Genomic DNA, 23,150 nt, shown 5'->3' on the forward strand with positions numbered 1-23,150 from the left:
ACCCATTTATTGTAAATGGGTTGCCAATGCACCACAACGGATAAAAAAAAATAAAAAAAGTGCTAGATGTGTTCTTAAAACTCAGTGTGGAATATACAATGAATGGCACTACAACACACCTACAGGAGCTGGGCTGCCATGCATTATGGCAGCGGTTGTGATCCCAAGGGCCCATTCACATAAAAACAATTTTTTTGTGGTGCAATATTGCACATCACAGAATGCGTTAATGGGTATTGCGTTAATATAACCCGATTATTACAAATGGGCTGCGAATGTGCCACGGCCAATAGAAAAAATGGGCGTGATTCTTTATGCAAAACCCACCGCAACACAATGTATGCGCTGTGGTATGTCATGCGTTGCACTCTACTGTGAGGCACAATGCACAACGCTCTCATGTCTTGCATCACCACATGTTGAGCAGGTGTGTTGCTGATTTTTGTGGCAAAGAGGTGTGTTTTAGAGCACGTTGCTACAATGCACGTGTGAAGGGCCCTCAGCCCGCACAATTACAATAACAAAAGACCAAATATTCAAAGCCTGGCATAGGCCTAAAACATGAGTAATTTACCTCAGAAAACAATGTTTTCAACAAAGACACCCTGTACAGTGAGACATGCTGAAATATTAAATCCAAAATGGCCGCCACTCCCAGATAGCTTTCCTCATAAAATAATCATTATGTATCCACCTGCCTGGGTCACTACACCATCTTCCCCTCCATGGCCTGAAAACAGCGATTACACTTCTCCTGAAATCGCCAGAGGCACAATCTCAGAATACATTCCACGTCGAGTTTTGAGGGAGGGAAAAAAAAGTTTTATTTTTACACAGCAGACTTTCACACAAAAACACAGCTGCTTATCTTTATTCAGCATGAGGTGATGAGCAGAATGTATAATGTAAAAATTAAAATATGCTTATTGGATTTCTGTGCGTTTTGAAGTACCGCATCCATTTCCTGTAGAAGACGGTAACCATTAGCAACCAGGGAGATATATGAAAACAGATTATTCTGTGGCCTGCTGGTCACTACCGGCAACACAAGAAGGCCGGGTTCATATCTGTATGGTGCAGTTTTTTTGTATGCGCATTTTACATGTGTTGCAATTAAAAATTCTATTAAAATGCGCGTTTTATGAAAGCGTACCAAAGATTCAGCATGTGAGACTTTGCAGTTTGCTGGGGCAACCTGGAAAAAACCACACAGTCATGAATTTGGCCTTCGCGTGTTACCTGTAGTGACCACCAAGCCATCATTTCGGCAGTGCAGGCCTTAGGATGGGTTCACACTAGCCAATGCTCTGAAAAGCAATCCATGGGGTCAATCACTTTCCTAAGCTCTGTGAAGCAACCGCTGTCTGGCATCCAGGAGGCAATCCTACCACCTTGTGAATGCCCAATATTGTTTTCTGCCAAAAGGTGTTTTTTTTAACAGGGCTACTGCACTGCAACCCGAGAGCTTGTGGTTGTGACGTTGCCCCATTGTCTTGAACGACAGAAGTAATGCCGCCTGTTAACTCGGCGTATTGCATTAAATTGGTATGTCAACAGTATCCTCAGGTTGTTATTTAACATTTAGGTGAGCAGCCAAGGGTGGTAAAACTGTGGCTAAGATGCCCATGTTTACCAGCCCCGGTCGCTTGCGTGAATAGAGGCTTTACGTTTCTTCAGAATGCGTCTTGTAGGACCAGGTCTGACTTTTTACAAAAAATGAAATCAAAGGGCAATTTGTTTATCAGGATTATAAACTGGGACACTTGGGAAATATATTTTCACCACTGCAATTCATTTTTTTTTTTTTCGGTGTTGCGACAGGTCCAAAATTAGCCAAATGAATTTTCTGACACTACGATAACACTTGGTTGGGGCCCATTCACACTTCATACCCCACCTTGACGTGTGTTGTGGTGCACTGCTGAAAATGACTGATGTCTATGGCACACACATTCCAGGAGACGTACCTGCTCTGTGACACAGACAGCAAAAAAAAAAAAACACAACAGGGGTTATAACTCTTCCCCAGTACATCCAAAAATGTATTGACCCATATTTACTTCACACTGATGCAAAGCGGGAAACGCAATGATGTTTGTGCAATCATCTGCAGGCATCAATTGAAAGTTAACAGGACCCCAAAAGCAGGTCACAGAACGCAGTGCGTTTACCTGCATTGGATCGCATAGTTATGAACACCCATGCAATCTAATTCCAGTGTGGCAAACAAAAAAAAACAAAAAAAGGTTCAAATCGTACTGCACAGAATTGCATGCAATTTTCACTGGAATATGATGCGACTGTGACAGTGTGAACCTGGGCTAAAAGTGTTTTTTCTCCTTTTACGATTCCTTACTTTGCCTCTGGCCCCACTCACGTTTTCCTTTTTATTAGTTGCCATGAGGTGTAATCTGTATACACTTTCCTATGTAAACAAGATGGATTTTGGAAGCACCCTGGTTGTGTTGATGCACAGCACAATACTTATTAGCTTAGGTGCACTACTAGAATCACCTGTACTCAATTGCAGCAAATCATTCATAATGGTGCAAGCAGAGGCGGCTCTTTAATTAGGTGGTCACCTAAGGCCTCGCGGCAGCCTGATGCATCACCCCAGCTTTGAGGGACAGGAGACCTTAATGTTGCTGTGCTCAGACAGTGTTGGGAGCCTTGTCTCACTCGGGAGTGGGGCCGCCGGCATCCATAACAACCAGTGAATAGTAGCGGCACCGCACCTTGAGACATCATATTGATGATGGACCTACATTGAGGGCCTTTTTACTTTTTAATCAAAGGACTTGTGTTGTGTTTTTATTTACTTGCTACGCTTTTTTTGGTGAATGAGTAGGGGTACTATGTAACCCCTACTCATTCACATCTGGGGGCCCCCTTTTAAACAGGGCTTCCAGATTCTGATAAGCCCCCTGCCTGCAGACCCCCACAAGCACTGGCCAGGGTTGTGGGGAAGAGACCCTTGTCCTTGAATTTCCCACCCCATTATGGGTGGCGAGTGGGGCCTCATGTTTAAGTTTTGCCTGAGGCCTCACACAGCCTCCGGCTGTAAGCTCATGCACATAGCTATGATCACGTGCACGCGATTGCAGTACTGTGTTACAAACACGTAGTGTTGCTGTGTAAATCGCACTAGACTCATGAACAATTAATACTTAGAGATTAACTGAAGGAAATTTAGCAGTGTGAAAATATTAAAGGGCAGCTGTAAACAAAAGTTAATCAAAGCAGACAAGGTATATATAATATTTATATACATTCTGTATCTATATATCTGTACACTTCAGATTTTCTCAAACAGGAAAGAGCTCTAATTTCTTGCATTTTCAAAAGCCAACATACTATGTGATGCTCCTTCTATGGGGATAACCAAACTACACGTTACGTCACAAAACATGTCCAAATATCCTGTGTCGCCAACCGGCGTGGCGTGTTAGGAAGTGGTTAGAAGGAGGAAGTGGAGATCTATTTATAAAAAGGACGTGAAATAGAATGTCAAGCTACAATGATTGACAAATGTTTGCTACCACAATAAGAGAGCCATTTGCACACCAAGCCACTGAGCAAGGAGGCCGGAGAAACTCCATGGCTGGAGGTAGTGATGGAAGCAGTTTTACAGCCATTGGATGAGCCCAAAGCATCTCCACTTCCCAGCTGCTGTACTGGATATTTGGGTGGGTCGAGTTTTGGCTCAGATCACACAGACTGCAATGGCTAGCCCAGGCCAGAATATATACATACACTCAAAGGAAACTAAAACCTGGACTAAAAAGTCAAAGTTCTGCCAAACAGTGCATAACGAACATAGCTATGGGTATGCAATCATTCTTATGGCTTGATTAATTTTCTAGTTTGCCTATAGTCAACCTTAAAGCCTGGTGCACACACAAGACCCCTTTCACACTGGTGCCGTTTTTTTTAGGTGCTTTAGCAATCCCAGTGTGAAAGCCCGAGTGCTTTCACACTGGGGGCTCTGCGTTGGCAGGACGTCCAAAAAAAAAAAAAAAAAAAAAAAAAAAGTCCTGCAAGCAGCTTCTTTGAGGCGCTTTAGGAGCGGTGTATACACCGCTCCTAAAGTGCCCCTGCCCATTGAAATCGATGGGCAGTGCTGCCTAAGTGCCTCGGCAGCAGCGTTTTTAACCCTTTATTTGGCCACTAGCAGGGGTTAAAAGCGCTGCGCCAGCACCCAAAAAGCGCAGCAAAAACAACAGTAAAGCGCCCCTAAAACTAGCGGTGCCTTACCGCCGATACCCCCCCCCCCCCCAGTGCTGGCAATGTGAAAGGACTCTTATGTTTTTTTTTCATTCAACCCAGCAGGCTGAATGTTAATGGCAATGTTAGAAGAGCAATCTCCCCAATCTGTGCTATTGTGTTCTGACAGGGGAACCTCCCCTCCCACCAAAATACAGCAGTTAGCACTCGCAGCCAATGGCTGCTGATCGGCTGCTGGTTTTCAAGCATGCCCGTTTAACAGAAGCCAGTCGTGAGACCGGCTTTTGTCAGACGGACAGCTGTATACACATATAGGCCTCATCTTGTATAAGAACAGTGTGAACAGCAAGCTATGACAAAGCATTTGCAGAGCTTTCAGCAAACTTTGTTGTAGCTTCTAAAGTACCATTCAGCTCCAGTTTGTAAATGCTGAACAAAGATCCTGGGAGTGCTGATTGCCACTTTAAACAAGCTGCTAGCAGGTTTTCAACAAGCCTCAAAAAGTGCTGAAGCTTGCTAGCAGCTTTTTTAAAAGTGACAATCAGCACTCCTATTAGGATCCGTTTTCAACATTTACAAACTGGAGTTGAATGGTACATTAAAAGCTTCAACAAAGCTTGCTGAAAGCTCTGCAAATGCTTAGTCAAAGCTTGCTGTTCACACTGCTCTTCTACAAGCTAAAATATGTTTAAAACAGGCCTTACGCTGGATTCACACCTATGCATTTGTAATGATTTTTGCATTTTGCAGATTTGCACTACAGAACGTGTTCCATAGGAAACAATGTTAAATGGACTGTAGTGCAAATCTGCAAAAAGCACTAAAACTGCATAGGTGTGAATCCAGCCTTAGAAAGCATTGAGTTAATGGATGTGATACCAAACAAGCTAAATCACAGGTCTACCTCTTCTCTCTCTCTCCAAGATTTAAGCAGCAAGCCCTCTCGACTTGAGTGCTCCTGTTTCATTACCCACCAACTGTGGCCCTTATTATGGGGACACAAAAGGTTCAACTTCTTTTATAAAGGTTATGGAGAATACGAGATGTAGAATGAAAGCCCATGGTATCCCTGAGAAGCACTGTTGCCTCCTCTATAGGAAATTCAAGAGTTCAGAAGAAATATGAAGCACAGGGAAGGTTTTTACCTTCTAAGACTAAAATCTCATTTTGAGATAGACTTTTGGCTTTAAAAATGTCTGCACAGACGGAAGGCTGCAGCTCAGCTCTGTTTGAGCAGAAGGAAAGCAACAGACACAGCACAAGAGCAAATATACAAGTCAAACCATGATGGAAGAGGGCTCTAGCGCTTATCATTTGGAGGGTCAGTTTGGTTTTTCTACTTGAAAGAGACAATATAGTCTTTTAAGTAGAATGCACCTGTAGCAACCAAACAAAGAGGACCAACCATGAGGGCATATACCATAAGAGTGTGTAATACCATAGATGTTGTGCACTGCAATAGTCCAGTTCAACCCTCTGCCTGGAAGGGGTTTTAATGTGCATCCTGACTCTATTTCCATATAGGCGGTAATGTACAATACAAAGGCCGCGCTCTATGCTAAAGGTATATATAAAAAAATCACAACTTCCTGAGGACGGCCCATTTAATAGGCTGAAATGTATAAAGGTTTATTCGCGCCATTGCGACATACTTCCACCCCAACGTTCGTTTCCGGAAATCGAACACTAACAGCGGCAGTGGTCTATGGCCAGATTTCCTGGATAACTTACCTGCTATTCACACACCGGGTGCCAGGCTTTAGGCACCCATACATGCGAGTTGACTACTATGTCTTTATATTTGGAATAAAATTTGAAACGTTATTGCGCAATGAGGTTTTTTTGTCACATCTATCCACATGAGGAACATTTATCCCAGGCAACGCCAGTGTAAAGAAGATCCATAGGGGCTGCCCCATATGTGCGTTTGACCATACAAGCGATAGTTGGTCCATTCTGAGGGGTAAGTTTACATTTATGTGGGGGCACCTTGTCTGAGCATATATCAAGTACGGAATCCCGCATCTATCTTTGAGCACAAACACTTAATTTGGGACTTGGAATCTTTACTGTTCAACGGTTTAAGTAGTTTGAGCACAAGCACTTTATTGAGACTTTGAATTTTCAGCAACCTTACTTTCAGGTCGCCATAACACAATGCAGTTTTTGTTTTTTATATACCTTTAGCATAGAGCGAGGTCTTTGTATTGTTCATTTGTTATTGATTTGCACAGAATTTTTCACTGCAGCTGCTAATCATCTGATTTGGTATCACCATATCGATATTTATTTTTCATCATCTGGTTTTCCTTTGGCGCTTTGGTTATTTAAATTAACTATAGTCGGTAATGTGCCTTAAGCACGCCATAGATTATGCTATTTCAGCCAGTGCTGATAAGGGAATATCTCACGCTGCACTATTGTATTCTGACAGCAGGTTTCCCAGCCCTCAGAATACAATGATCACTGCCAGAGGCGATAGCCGCCGGCAATGATTGCAAGAGAAAAACCCAACAGGCTGGTTGTACGGAAGTCAAACAAGGATAATCCCCTAGCTCTTAACTATACTTTGTGTGAAGGACCACGAGCTGGAGTCCAGTGCTCTAACCAGGGCACTCAGCTCCCACAGATAGGTAATCCTTTGTCAGGAAAGGTTGGCAACTCAAAGTGCTCTGAAATAACACGCCAGCATATATTCTGTAACTATGTAGCAAATAAAGTACTTTTATCCCAGAACACTTTGAGTTGCCAGCCTTTTCTGACAAGGGATTACTTGTACGGAAGTCACAATCAATAGATTGTGCTTCTCGCGGTCATGAGATCATATATAAAGTAGTGATGACTTATGACGTCAGTTTTGACGAAACCGATTCGGAAGTCGTGACGGCACCACGTATGTTCGCTCCCGCGTTGCATTGTGGGAATCATGGTTTCTCTAGATGCTGATCGTTAGTATACTTTTAGCGTCCTTTAACTAAAGTATTACCAAGGATTTTACACAATTTGAGCCTGGTGCTCTGTTTTTCTTCATTTTTGGGGACCCTTAACAGTGAAGAACCTGCCTGTGGAGACCTGCTGGAGGATCCTGAATCATGCAGTGAGATTTCACTCACACAAGCGCATGTTGACTTCTCTGCATAGAGAATAACACAAGCTCTGGTAAGCATGCATGTTGGGTGAAAGGACAACTGGTGTTTCCTCTGCTTCCTCTGGACTCACAGAGACTGTGTGGTCATATCCTAGAATCATTTTGGAGTCACTATATTTGGTGTTGGACTTTTTTTCAATTTTATGGATAAACTTTATAAAAGTAGTTATTTACGGCTCCTGCGCTTTTTACTTTTTTGTACTTCATTTAGATATTTGTATAAATTTTTAGTTAACATGGTATTTTATCCATTACTTATTTGCATCTTTGTTGGTGTGGCATCCTAAAGAGATAGATTGATAGACTTCAGTCCAACAAGCCTGCCCATAGATGGTAATTTGTCCGCTTCCTGGTTTCCAGGGCTATGACTCCGAATTCGCTAAGCTTCATTAACAGTGACATCGCCTCTCCTGTGTAGCCCATGCAGAAGGCAAACTAAGCTTTACAGCCCCTCCTACAAGCAGATATTGGGCAGGACAAAATAAAACTGGGTTAGCATATGCAATGCCTGAGTAATTTCTGTGACATTGTCCTTGTCCCTGTGAATATAGGAAGAATGAAGGAAGCTATTGATTGGTTGTTTTCTAGCAACAGACACCTTTCCTATTCTACTTTTTTTTTGTTAAAAAGTAGCTCTATAGCACAAGGCAACAAGAAAAAGAGGCCGGCAAAAGTAAAGAACAACTCCAAATCAAAATACATAAAAATATACCCTTTTCATACTCATGCATCCTTACAAAATTGGAGAAACTCTTAAAATGTCACAACTGTAAATCACGTGAATTTTTTTTTTATTCTACGCACCAGCTGAAAGCTGAAGCCGGCTTGCAGTCACTGTTTCTGCTCTGGAAGCAGATGAATAAGACACTTAAAGACATGCACTCAGAAAGCAAGAGTGCTCAGGGTATATTAGGGGGTGAGTAGCCAAAACTACAGCTCTGCAGCATGCTTATTGAAATTCCACAGATCAACTGTCTGCAGATCATAAGGGACGGCTTACCCACAACCCTAGAGCCTGCATAAAAAAAAGATCTGGACAAAAAGTTTGCTTTCTGAGCTATTCAAATGCATAGGACAAGAATAGCAAGTATTTAAATGAGCAACTGCGGGTCTTTAGCCCAAAAAAACAAAAACAAAAAAAAAAAAAAAAACAAACAGGGGGATTGAAGGGCACAGGGTCAGCAGAACTGCACCCCAAGATGTGTATGACTCTCCTTATGCTAAGCCACTATATAGCACATCCAGGGTAGTCACAAGATCTTGTAGCATGGTGCAATTGCTATATAGGTGTGTGCTTTGAGTAATTGTCGACTGGAGTTGCCCTTTAAACATAAATTTCTAAAACAGAAAAGCAACCTCTTGTTAAAAAAACAAACAAAAAAAACCCCAGAAAAGCAACAGCAGGCCGCATTTAATTCAGCCCAGCCTCAAATCGCCTGTATTACTACAAATCCCAGCATACCACTACATATGGAGTGATCAATAGATCAAGACTTGCTCCAACCACATAAAACAGCACAACTGTACATTTGCCCTTTGTTCGCTCAGCATTCCAATCCTAAACTCCCCAGCAGATTCTCCAAAGCATCTAATCGCTGGTTAGCTTCTTCGATGGCGCTGTAGGTTTGTACGTTGCTGGTAATGTGGAAGCGAATGTCGTCGATCAGCGGGATGGAGTCCGTCTCTTGCCGTTCCTCAACTGTAGCGGCATCTTCTCGCACGGCAGCTACAAACTCTTCTGAATCAACCAGCTGCAAACAGAAGGGAGATATTAATTCAGGACGGCTCAAACCTTCAGGTTATACAGCCGCATACAGGAAAGTGGAAATCAAAAATTAACAGTAGGGTTAGTCGGACCCAATCCATACTTGGGCTACATGCACATCAGCCTACGCTGAACGCAGCAAAAAATGCGCTTTGCGGTTTTCCATGGCCAGCAGTCAAAATGTTCCTATCTTGAACGCGATTCTTCCACGTTCAGGTGAGAAAGGTTTAACTTCACCTAAACGCCTATGTGTACATGGACATATAGGCGTTTATGGAGTTGAGTTTAGGAACTTCGGAAAAAAAAAAGCTCCTAAACTCAAACAGTGTACAAGAAGCCTAATGAGGATCATCTGAATGACCTAAATAGGGAAAATGTTTTCAGGTGAGGGCAGGCATAGATAAGGGTGTCCTGATCCTACAGAGCCACTAGAGCTGTCATTCTCAACCAGGGTCCTGTGGAACCCTAGGGCTCTCTTCGAGGTTGCTAGAGGTTCCTTGAACTGTAGCCGATTGATCTTCTATATGATGGCGCCTACATAGTCCCAGGGTCAATGCCACTAGGCAGAGCTAGCAGCGTGACATACAGTATCTCACAAAAGTGAGTACATCCCGCACATTTTTGTAAAGATTTTATTATATCTTTTCATGAGGCAACACTGAAAAAAAAAATGACACTTTGCTACAATGTAAAGTAGTGAGTGTGCAGCTTGTATAACAGTGTAAATTTGCTGTCCCCTCAAAATAACTCAACATACAGCCATTAATGTCTAAACCGCTGGCAACAAAAGTGAGTACACCCCTAAGTGAAAATGTCCAAATTGGGCCCAATTAGCCATTTTCCCTCCCCCGGTGTCATGTGACTTGTTAGTGTTACAAGGTCTCAGGTGTGAATGGTAAACAGGTGTGTTAAATTTGGTGCTATTGCTCTCCCTCTCTCATACTGGTCACTGGAAGTTCAACATGGCACCTCATAGCAAAGAAGTCTCTGAAAAACAAAACAAAAAAACGTTGCTCTACATAAAGATGGCCTAGGCCAGTGATGGCAAACCTTGGCACCCCAGATGTTTTAGAACTAAATTTCCCATGATTCTCACGCACTCTCCAATGTAGCTGAGCATCATGGGAAATGTAGTTTCAAAACATCTGGGGTGCCAAGGTTTGCCATCACTGGCCTAGGCTATAAGAAAATTGCCAAGACCCTGAAACTGAGCTGCAGCACGGTGGCCAAGACCATACAGCGGTTTAACAGGACAGGTTTCACTCAGAACAGGCCTCGCCATAGTTGACCAAAGGAGCTGAGTGCATATGCTTAGCGTAATATTCAGAAGTTGCTTTGGGAAAAATACGTACGAGTGCTGCTAGAATTGCTGCAGGAGGTTGAATCGGTGGGGCGTCAACCTGTCAGTGCTCAGACCATATGCCGCACACTGCATCAAATTGGTCTGCATGGCTGTAGGCCCAGAAGGAAGCCTCTTGATGATGCACAAGAAAGCCCGCAAAACAGTTTGCTGAAGACAAGCAGACTAAGGACATGGATTACTGGAACCATATCCTGTGGTCTGATGAGACCAAGATAAACTTATTTGGTTCAGATGGTGTCAAGCGTGTGTGGCGCCAACCAGGAGTACAAAGACAAGTATGTCTTGCCTACAGTCAAGCATGGTGGTGGGAGTGTCCTGATCTGGGGCTGCATGAGTGCTGACAGCACTGGGGAGCTACAGATCATTGAGGGAACCATGAATGTAAACATGTACTTTGACATACTGAAGCAGAGCATGATCCCCTCCCTTCGGAGACTGGGCCGCAGGGAAGTATTACAACATAACGACCCCAAACACACCTCCAAGACGATCACTGCCTTGATAAAGAAGCGGAGGGTAAATGTGATGGAAGGCCAAGCATGTCTCCAGCCCTAAACCCTGTTGAGTATCTGTGGGGCATCCTCAAAAACGGAAGGCGGAGGAGCGCAAGGTCTCTAACATCTACCAGCTCTGTGATGTCATCATGGAGGAGGGGAAGAGGACTCCAGTGGCAAGCTGTGAAGCTCTGGTGAACGCCATGCCCAAGAGGGTTAAGGCAGTGCTGGAAAATGTTGGCCCCACAAAATATCGACACTTTGGAACCAATTAGGACTTTTTCACTTTCACTCAGGGGTGTACTCACTTTTGTTGCCGGCGGTTTAGACATTAATGGCTGTGTGTTGAGTTATTTTGAGGGGACAGCAAATTTACACTGTTATACAAGCTGTACACTCACTACTTTACATTGTAACAACGTATCTTTTCTTCAGTGTTGTCACATGGAAAGATATAAAAAAATATTTACAAAAATGTGCGGGGTGTACTCACTTTTGTGAGATACTGTATATTATCTTTTTAGCAGTCTAAGTGTCTCATTCTGACCATCTCTGAAAGGATGTATTCATCTTTCTGACCACAAATGTAAGGGGCATTTTCCCCACTGACCCCCAATGAATTGGATTTAGAAAGGGTTCATCAAAATCTAGATTTTTTTTTTTTTTTTTTAGGGGTTCTGTTAGGGTAACAAAGTTGAGAAAGGCTGCACTAGAGCATCTACTGCCTCTGCCAGTGGATCCCTGAACCCGGATGCAGTAGTTGAACTTGAAGGCCAGGAGGTCCACAACCTTTACTGGACTGACTGGAGTCAGGAACAGCCTAGGTGTCGCCTAGATTGGTTTGCGCAGAGACAGCACCTACTTGTCCCACACTTGTATGCTGCAGTAGAACCTGAAAAGTTTAGGACTAGACATGTGCAGAAAGAAAAAAATTGTATCGATTCGTTGAGTTACTAATTTTGTTTTGTTGTATACATAATGAAAATGAATTTAGTTTATTTGTATTCAACTGGATTCAAATGTTTCCAATATATTTGAAACGAAAACATCAAATCGATCCAAATTCACTGCGACGAGTAACTTGTTTCAAGATTCAAAATTTCAGAAGACGCAAATATTCTATTCTTTTATTGTATATTCTATTCTTTTACAAATATGAATTTAGCAAGGTGGCTACATTGTTTCTATTTTATTCTATATTTGAATTTCAAAATTCGTATTTCGGAAGACGGCTATATTCTATTTTAAACAAATCTATTTGTTTTCTATTCTAGTCTTTTATATTGGGTTTTAATTCTATTCGTTTCTATTTAAAAAGTCGAATTTCAGAAGATGGGTATATTTTTTTTCTATTCTGATTTTCTATTCTATTCTTTTATATCCTATTTTGTTTTATTCTATTATATTCTTTTCAAAATTCAAATTTCAGAAGACGGCTGCATTTAATACACACAGTCTTTGAATGAAATGAGCAATGGTCAGCAATTTGTTTACATTTCAAATTTATTTTTAAATCTGATATAATTTAGAAATTCATTTTGAATTCAGATAATTAGTTATTTTGGACTAAATTTTGTTTTGTTATTTTCAATTTGTTTACATTTGTTACTATTGTAATTTTTGGAAATTTGGATACATCCAAATCTCAGAATACCGAGAATTTTGTCCTAATTTCGATTCAGGACAAAAACGAACTGTACTTGTATATTTAGGACCTTGCGATCTCATTGAAAAAAAATAAACGTTACAAGTCGTTTGCATGAAAGGGAGTTTAGCAACACAGCCATTTTTTTTTAGAAGCGTCTACCAAAACCTGAAATCTCAGTTCTGGGTGGAAAGAACATTACTGCTAGCAAGCTTTGCATAGATACGAATCCTCTTAGCATGGGCTCCATACCTTCTCGACGATTCGGGCCATGTACTCCGTACACTGATCTTCGAGGCGTGTCAACTGAAAGAGTTTTGCCAACTTCCAAATTCCGATAACGCTGTCCTCGTCCAGCATCTGTGCCAATACTTTCCCACACAGCCGCTTTAATCCTGGAAGCAGATACAGGTCGGCGACGCACAGGACCTCATATGCGTTTTCCGGACTCAGCTGAAAAACACAGAGACAAGAGCTTCAGAAAAGGGCTATGGAACAAAAGGTCATAGAAATGACCAAAGGATAAGAGATTGTTAGGGGAAAGAAAAACAAAAAAAACAAAAAACAAAAAATAAAATGTACTGATCTCCATCCAAAATACTCGCTTGTCCTCCTATGACCGCCGAGGACAGGAACACTACAATAAACATTTGAGAAATGACCGCTCTCAAGACCTCTTAAAAGAACAAAGGTCATTTAAAAGCCATCACTTTTTAGCCAAAAAAATGTTAAAGAAGGGTTTAATCTGATTGGTAGCTGTGAGAAACTTCTAAACGATGCGTCACATTGAAAAAAATCTGACTACGTGAGACAGAACATTAACCACGAGTTCCTGAGCCTTAAAGCGGAGGTCCACCCTAAAATGGACCTTCCGCTCATCGGATTCCTCCCCCCCTCCGGCGCCACAATTGGCACCTTTCAGGGGGGAGGGGGGTGCAGTTACCTGGATAATCCAGGTAACTGCACCCACTTCCGGGCTAGCTCTCTGCGGAAAAGGGGCGTACATTACGCCCCTTTCCGCAAGTGCCTGCCCCCTTCCGAAAGTGCCCCGCTGCCTGCTGGGAAACACACAGATCCCAGAGGCAGCGGGGACCGTCCTCATTGCGCAGCGCGGCTCACGCATGCGCAGTAGGGAACCGGGAAATGAAGCCGAAAGGCTCCATTTCCTGATTCCCATACCCAAGATGGCGGCGGCAGCACTCGAGTGTCGATCTAGAGATCGGCTTCGGGTGCCGACATCGCTGGCGCGCTGGACAGGTAAGTGTCACTATTTTAAAAGTCAGCAGCTGCAGTATTTGTAGCTGCTGACTTTAAAAAATAAAATAAAATAAAACGCGGAGTCCCGGCGAACTCCGGCTTCAAGCGGGCCAAAGACAGTTGGAATCTGGGTGGGTTCAGCCAAGATTCAAACTCTGTATGGGTATGCTAAAATGTACCCAAGATGATCGATTGATTAACTTGGGTACAACCAGCCTGTCAGATTTTTCATGTGATTATTGCCAGCAGCTATAGCCACTGGCAGTAATCACTGCATGTTCTCCTCCCACTGGGAGAACACAATGGCTGCATGCAAGGGATTCCTCCGTCAACCCTGACTGTGCTGATGGGGGAAAATCTGGAAATTTTCTTTCCTGCATCCTGTGGTTGCAGGAAAGAAAATCACTCCATCTACAGCTGGATTAAAATCGGTAGTAAACTGCACCAATTTGATATTTTTTCTTTTAAACCCTACAAAAGGTAAAGGCATAGTGTGCTAGTATGCATCACATACTAGCACATTATGAAATACTTTGCTTAGAACGAAGCCCTCCAGCGCCGTGCTGTCACCGCAAACAGGCAATCTTCACCCGGTCTTACTTCTGGGTTTACTTCCTCCAGCTCTTTGGCTGCGTGCAGGAGACATGGAATGCTGCAAAAAACTCTGAAGGGACGGCACAGGTATGCTGTCCCTTCAGAGCGCATGCGCCAGTGACGTCACCAGCTGCATGCAGTGTGAATATATATATCCTAAATGGCACACTTTTAGGGGATATTCACTGAACCTACAGGTAAGCCTCATTATAGGCTTACCTATATGTACAAGTGCCAAAAAGGGGTTTACTTCCACTTTAATGGGGGTTGTAAAGGTTTTTTTTTTTTTTCTTTAAACAACAAACATGTCATATTTACCTATAAATATTATATATATTTTGCACAGAGCAGCCCAGATCCTCCTCTTGCTGTTGCGTTCATTGACACAGACAGCCCCCCGTTTTCCTGGATTTGATTGACAGCAGCAGGAGCCAATGGGGGGGGGGGGGGGGGGAGGGCACAACAACATTGTGTGCAATTTGTTAACATTTAGATAAGATTAAAGTGTAAGTAAACCCTCCTATCGTTTTCAGCCAAGAAAGCTGCCATTTTTGCCTCTGTTCAATCTACAACTGCCATGATACTGCACATTTGATCACTTATTACACCAGCCATTGGATGAACATTTTGGTTGAGAGCACAACCAATGAGAATGTTACATTTCTGGCACGTGCCGGAAATGAAACAGTTTTATGGATGGGTTTACTTCTGCTTTAAATCAGGTTGGAAGGACACAAATTAGCGAAGTGGCTTTTTTTTTTTTCAACATCACAAAGTACCTAGGAATTTACAAGCACACTGCACTTTACAAAACATTTTCAATGATACATTTTATATGGGGGGCGCAAACTGGAGAAGTTTCTGGTTTATAAACACCGACGGGTCCAAAGTTGACCTATGTGTAACCCTCTGTTGCCCCCTGCTGGATTAGAGCCCACACACGATTGGATTTTCTGACATTATCCCATCGCACATTTTCCGTCAGAAAACCCGACCGTGTGTATGGGGCATTAGAGTGTGAACCAGGGTCACTGATAAGAGGGATATCACCTGCCCTCCTGTACAGGGCCCAGGCCCCATAAGTTCAATGGGGGGCCCCAAAGCAGCAGGAGTGGGTGCAATCACTGGATCCAATCCCCCTCTCTGAATGTACAATACTGAAGGGTTATGAATGAACAGGGAGCCTCTGTATAGAGTGCCTTCTGTTCATCCAATCTGGCAGCTTAGGGTCCAGAGAAAGGATTGAGGATACTGTGCCTCTCTCTGTCTCAAAAGTGAGACGTTGGGTGTCTATTTAGGCCCCTGATATTATTTCAGCAAAATAAAAATTATAATATATATATATATATATATATATATATATATATATATATATATATATATATATATATATATATATATATATATATATATATAGATATATAGAGAGAGAGAGAGAGAGAGAGAGAGAGAGAGAGAGAGAGAGAGAGAGAGAGAGAGAAAGAGAGAGAGATCTTAGACCCCTTTCACACTGGGGCGTTTTTCAGGTGCTTTAGCGTTAAAAAAAAAAGCGCCTGAAAGAAGCCGCAACTGCAATCCCAATGTAAAAGCCCGAGTGCTTTCACACCGAGGCGTGGCGCTGGCAGGGCGTCAAAAAAAGTCCTGCAAGCAGATTCTTTGCAGCGCTTTTGGAGCGGTGAATACAACGCTCCTAAAGCGCCCCTTCCCATTGAAATTAATGGGAAGCGTCTGTAAAACGGCTGAAAAGCGCCATTGGCAGCAGCGTTTTGTGGGCGCTTTTAACCCTTTATTTGGCCACTAGCAGGGGTTAAAAGCGCCCAAATAACGCTTGAAAAACGCTGGTAAAGCACTGCTTTACGAGCGTTTTTCGGGCGCTAACATTGTGAAAGGGCTCTTAAAGTGCTTGAGCTTGATGTAAAAAAAAAAAAAAAATATTTAATTTACCAAAAAAACACACACATAAATAAGGGCTCATTCTGACAAGTGTTCTAGTCGCATTAATGAGTGGCTTGTTCATGAGGCTTGGTTCCCTGTTCTGTCAGCCGGGCTGTACAACTGCATCCAAGGAAGGAGAATCCTGTCGTAACCCTTAACAATCAATCATCTATTAGCAATGGGCAATTAAAATTTGTGAAAAAGGACAGTTTCACCTCCAGTTATGCTAAAGCAGTTGTGTGATCCAGGAACATCTACCAGACAGACAAGACAGCTTTGTAGGACAAAGGAGGTTCAGGGAACCTCCCCACAGACTAAAGTGACGCTTATAAAAATTGCCTTCCCAAGACCCATCCCCTGAAACTAGACCACGAAGGAGCAGCAGCACAATGGTGAAGGCCTCTGCTCTCCTTTACTCTGCACTACAGACCAACACAGGCATTCTGGGGGGGGGGGGGGGGGTATTAAACAAATCGGTGATGGCGGTTGCGGGGTGATCACCTCGGTGTCATCGCTGTAGATATAGTATAGGACGCGGGTGAAGGTCTCCTCGTTGATGTTGTGCAGGGTGATCACCGGGATGCTGGGCTGGCTCTGCAGCTCCTGGCTCTCGCAGAAGTGATCTTGCAGCAAAGCTTTGAAGTAGTCGCTCCGGCCACAGAAAAACGACTGCAATGTAAGAAATGTTGACATTAAACAATTCGTCTGCTGCGCTAAATAAAGCAGCCATGTACAACCTCTACACTCCAGCTGTTCAGCGACATCGAGTCCATGAACTTTTCCAATCTGCTCCCCTTTGGTCCATTAAATATACAAATTGGAAGCATTTTGTTAGTTCTGCAAAGTAAATCTTTCGATCTCATCACAAAAACAATTAACTTTTTTATTTTTATTTGCACTAACAGTTACATTTTTGGGACAAGCTTTTGAGGCCTCTTATAAACGTCAAAGCGGTACTGATATTATTAATAAATTAACAGACGTCATGTGATTTAAACAGAGAGCCGGTTGCTAGGTGATCGGCTCTCCTCTCCTCACACATTAGTTGTCGGTGAGGAGAGGAGAGCGGATCGCTGCAGCCGGCTGGTGATCAGTGAGTACGAGTTGTTTTTTTTTACAGCTTTTTATACACTGATCACCAGCATGGTAACACACAGTGTAAAACACACGTCCCCCACATAAAATGATTATCTGCACACATGTCTGATCACCTGCACACATCTGTACATGATCATCTGCGTACATCTGTCCGCGATCACACTAACCAATTATACACTTAACAGGACTTTTATTTTTTTATTTTTTTTATCAAAGACATGTAGTAGAATACATTTTAGATTAAATTTATGTCAAAATCTGATTTTATTGGATTTCTTTTTTCGCTTATATTGCAAAAAAATAAATAAATAAATAAATAAATAAATAAAAAAAAACGGAGTCATGAATAAATACCACCAAAAGAAAGCTCTATTTGTGCAAACAAAATGATAAAAATTTCATTTGGATACAGTTTAGCATGACCACACCATTGTCATTAAAAATGAGAGAGCGATGAAAGCTGAAAATTGGCCTGGGAAGGAAGAGGGTGAAAAGTGCCCAGTATTGATGTGGTTAATAATATTATTATCAGTAACAATAATAGTATCTCTAATAGTAATAATATTACTACTACTACTACTGATAAAAAAAAAAAAAAATTATATATATATATATATATATATATATATATATATATATATATATAAAATTATTTACGATTTATATAGCGCCAACAGTTTATGCAGCCCTTTACAATGTATAGGGTGGACAACACAATTACAGTACAATACAAAAAGGTACAGGAGGGCCCGGCTCATGGAGCTTACATTCTAAAGGGAGGGGGGTGGTGGTACAAAAAGGTAATAGCTGCAGAGAATGATTTGATGGGGGTGGCTCGGGGACAGTTAGGTGGGTGTGGGATAGGCTTCCCTGAATAAATGAGTTTTCAGGGAACTCCTGGACAGGGTAGGAGCTGATAGGACAGACTGGGGCAGGGAGTTCCAGAGGATAGGAGAGGCTCTGGAGAAGTTTTGAAGGCGAGCATGAGAGGAGGTAACATAAATATACACACATATTATATATATATATATATATATATATATATATATATATATATATAATTGAAGCAAAAGGTGTATATTTAATGGCCTATAATACACCACTCCGCACCAAAATCAGTCACCCAGTTAATCAGCAGTATAATAAGATAGCCCTTCTAATTTACTGTGAAGTAAACTCAATAAGAGGGAAAGACTAAGCAGCCGTTTAAATAAATAAAAACAATAGTATAAAATAAAACAGTCCAATTCCTGTAAATTCCAATACTAAAACAGTGCTAAATTAAGACAATGATCGTGTAAACAAAACCATAATTAGTAAAAAAAAAAAAGTCCTTTGTGCAGCAATGATAAAGATAGTGGTCCAACCAAAGTAATAGGTGATTTTTGGTGATTATTCTAAGTGTTGTTACAGCACCATCCACCAGAATTCCACAGATTTCACCACGTGAGGCACACACCCCTCAGGGGGGGTTAAACTCACCAGACAATGCTGATAAACAAGCCTTTAGGGTAGTTGTCCCTCAATAGGTTAACACCTCGTCATCATTAACAGAGATCCAACTGACATAAGTGCTTTCTTTTGTTTAAATTACAGCTGCTGCGATTCTCTGTAAAATTCAATCCAATATGGCAACTGATCACCAGCCGGCTGCAGAGATCCCCTCTCCTCTTCCGTGACACGGAAGTTGTCAGTGAGGAGAGGGGGATCGCTGGGGATCAGTTGCCATATTGGATTGAATTTTACAGAGAATCGCAGCAGCTGCAATAAAAAAAAAAAAAAAAAAAAAAAAAAAAAAAAAAAAATTATATTATATTATATTAATATTATATATATTATATATATATATATATATATATATATATATATATATATATATATATATATATATATATATATATATATTTTTTTTTTTTTTATAATTCCCCACCCAAAAAGTTACTTCTTAGCCACACAAATACACTTTTTTGGATGGACAGTAATGGCAGACTCTGACTCTATACAGAGCCTGCTATTATTAGTATATCCTGACTACCCATTGATCTCATTCATTGGAGACGAGAAACCAATTGTCTAACAAAGGATTAATTAGGGTTATAAAGGGTTATTTACGGGAATTATTTGACAAGGTATGGCAAGAAATGAAAAAAAATAAAAAAATCACGGAGATAAAAAGGTTATACAGTATACACCCCTATATGGAATAATAGTAATTATGTGGAACTGATGAAACTGGAGGGGTTTGAGATATGGAGGCTCAAGGGACTAAGGTATATATGACACATTTATTCCAGGATGAAGTGATAAAAACCTTTATTGAACTAAGATGAATATAATATCCCCAAATCCAAGATTCTTTAAATTTTTATAGCTTAGGCACGCATTACAAGCACAGGGCCGATTGACGGAATTGAAATCTAATAAATCACAGGTAATAAACTTGCTGGAAAAGGCAGAAAAGAAAAAAGGTTTGATTTCACAAATCTATAATATACTATATGGTAAAATGTAAAGGAACAGTGGATATACCAGCAAGATCAGCATGGTCATGTGATATAGGGCCAATCTCAGATGAACAATAGGCATCGGCACTGTCTGTAACACCCGTCATCCCTATCCCAAACACAAAATTGAACACAATTATTTATATTACATAGGGCTCACTATACACCATAGAAATTTTTTAAATGGTAATGTAGAGATACAGCCCAATGTCCCAAATGTAAAAGGGAGCTCAGCTAAACTTAATGCAGGTGCTGGGGTTTTTTTTTTTTCTCCTAACCCTTTTCATCACGTGTCGGGGGGGTTTCTATGTTGGGTGTATGTTGTTCATTATCCGTGTTTTTTTTTTGTGTGAAAAAGTAATAAAGATGACCTGGTTTAAAAAAAAAAAAAAAAAAAAAAAAAAAAAAAAAGAAAACCAGGGTGGGGAATTATAAAAAAAAAAAAAAAAAAATAATAATATATATATATATATATATATATATATATATATATATATATATATATATATATATATATATATATATATATATATATATATATATATATATATATATATATATATATATTATAGTATAGTATAGTATTACTACTACCGATATTTGATTACTATTACAGATATCATTATTGTTACTGAAATTATTATTACTATTATTAACCATTTGACCTCTGGAAGATTTACTCTCCTTCATGACTGGGCCATTTTTGCAGTACAGCACTGCGTTACTTTGACAATTACGCGGTCGCGCGGCGCTGTACCCAAATAAAATTGATTTTTTTTTTCTCAAAAATAGAGCTCTCTTTTGCTGTTATTTGATAAACGCGTTTTTTTTTTTTTTTTGTGTTATAAACAAAAGACTGACAATTTTGAAAAAAATAAAAAAAACACTAATTTAAATTGCCTGCAAATGAGATTTTCTATCCAACAAGAAGAAAATAAAATGACATCAAGTCTCTTACTTTGTGGCACAGGAAGTTGTAACCCTGGATCTGGAAACAGAGGTCGGGGTAACTGCAGAAATTGTCTGTGCTATCAAACGGCAGCTCACCGAACCCTACCTATAGGAAAGGAAGTAGAACAGAGATCAGGCATATATCAGAACAAAAATGTACTACTACTGAATATCTTATGAAAGAACCAATTAAAGTGTTACTAAACCCACAACAGTAAAATCAGTCTGTATATTCAGTAAAAAAAAAACTAAAAAAAAAATATGTGTTCACTTTGCCTGGATCAACTGCTAAACTGAAATTCAGAATACGTCCATTAAAATAAAACGGATCAACCAATCACCATATGAACATTCATATGGCAAAGTCCACGTGACCAAAATACAAACTGCAGAAGGGAGGAAAAGGATCCTTCCCAGAAGGTCACCACTGCAGAACACCACGGTTGAATAAAAATGTTTAACCAGTTCCGACCGCCGCACACCGATATGCATCAGGAGAATGGCATGGGTGGGCAAATGGATGTACCCATACGTCCCTCCTTAAGAGCAGGATAGGGGGCACCCACCGCTGGAGCGTGCACGTGGGATCTGCGGGCTCGCTGTTCACCGGTGGCCCGCGATCGTGGCGAGGAAAGGCAGAACAGGGAAATGCCTATATAAACAAGGCATTTCCCTGCTCTGCCTAGTGAAATGACAGGGATCTGCTGTTCCCCGTCATCAGGAACAGTGATTTGTCATGTTCTAGTGAGCCCACCCCCACCTACAGTTAGAACACACCCAGGGAACACACAGTTAACCCCCTTAATCGCCCCTAGTGTTTAACCCTTTCCCTGCCAGTGACATTTATACAGTAATCAGTGGTTATTTTTTGCTCCGATTGCTGTGTAAATGTCAGTGGTCCCAAAAACGGTGTCAAAAGTGTCCGCTCTGTCCGTCGTAATCGTGAAAAAAAAAAAAATGTAAATAACAAAAATGCCATAAATCTATCCCCCATTTTGTAGACGCTATAACGTTTGCTCAAACCAGTCAATATACGCTTATTGCGTGTTTTTTTTTTTTTAACAATATGTAGAAGAATACATATCAGCCTAAACTGAGGAAGAAATTTGTTTTTGTTTTTATATATATTTTTGGGGGATATTCTAGCAAAAAGTAAAAAAAAACATTCCTTTTTTTTCAAAATTGCCGCTCCTTTTTTGTTTATAGCGTAAAAAAAAAAATAAAAAAAAAAATAAAAAAAAAAAAAAAAAATCGCTGAGGTGATTAAATACCACCAAAAAAAAAAAGCTCTATTTGTGGGGAAAAAAATGGACATCCATTTTGTTTGAGCTAAATTGTCAGTTAAATCAATGCAGTTCCAAATCCCAAAAAATGCTTTGGTCATTAAAAGTGGTTGTAAACCCTAGGACAAAAAAAAAAAAAAAAAATGCAAAAAAAAAAAAAAGTAATAATGAGCTAGTATGCATAGCATTATGAATTACTTACCCGAGATAGAAGCCCCTGCAGCCGTCCTCGTACACCACTCCGGCAGCTGACATCACTCCCTGAGTTACTTCCGGGTATCGCGGGCTCCGGCGCTGTGATTGGCTGGAGCCGCAATGACAACACTCCTGAACGCGGGAGCCACAGGTAACAGCACACTCACTGAAGAAACGGCACATACATGCCGTTGCTTCAGTGCACACGCACCGATGATGTTGGCACATGCAAATACAGGGGTTATCTCCTACATGGGTTATCTCCTAAGGTTTAGGAGATATCCAGGGTAGCTACAGGATAAAGATTAGAGATAGAATCTCAATTGAGTAACGCACAGCTCAATCAATTATACTCAAATAGGAGCAAATTAGAGCTAAAAACCAAACCCAGGGACTAGAATATAATTATAAATAGACAGCACAGAAAGTCCTATAGGATGTAAAAACTAAAAAGAGTAAAGCCATGATATTCATGCTTCTCAGGAATGGTTGTAGATTGCATTCATTATTCAGGCCCTTCGGAGTCATAGAACAAATTATAAATCCAAATTTTTTTCCTTCTGTAGTAAAATAGTATCAAAGTCACGTCTTCTCATTGGGAGGTTCGAAAAATAGATACCCTTCACCACAAGTCCCTTTAGGTTACAATAATGGAATTGTTTAAAGCGCAATTGTCAGGGGGCACACATCGGTA

At 40.9% G+C, this 23,150-nt stretch overlaps 1 protein-coding gene across 1 annotated transcript in view; it reads right to left on the bottom strand.

The window, feature by feature from the left end:
• Positions 1-855: 855 nt before the first annotated feature.
• ABTB1 (ankyrin repeat and BTB domain containing 1) overlaps positions 856-23,150 on the bottom strand; it is a 64,006-nt gene continuing 41,711 nt past the window's right edge. The window contains 4 exon segments of the mRNA XM_077451729.1: positions 856-9,123; positions 12,892-13,092; positions 16,927-17,094; positions 20,986-21,084. Of these exon segments, the coding sequence (XP_077307855.1) occupies positions 8,917-9,123; positions 12,892-13,092; positions 16,927-17,094; positions 20,986-21,084 (675 nt within the window). The 3' untranslated portion in view covers positions 856-8,916.

This window comes from Lithobates pipiens, unplaced genomic scaffold (genome assembly GCF_037356315.1).
Source record: "Lithobates pipiens isolate NorthernLeopardFrog02 unplaced genomic scaffold, aLitPip1_a1.2 Scaffold_23, whole genome shotgun sequence".
Taxonomy (NCBI): Eukaryota; Metazoa; Chordata; class Amphibia; order Anura; family Ranidae; genus Lithobates; species Lithobates pipiens.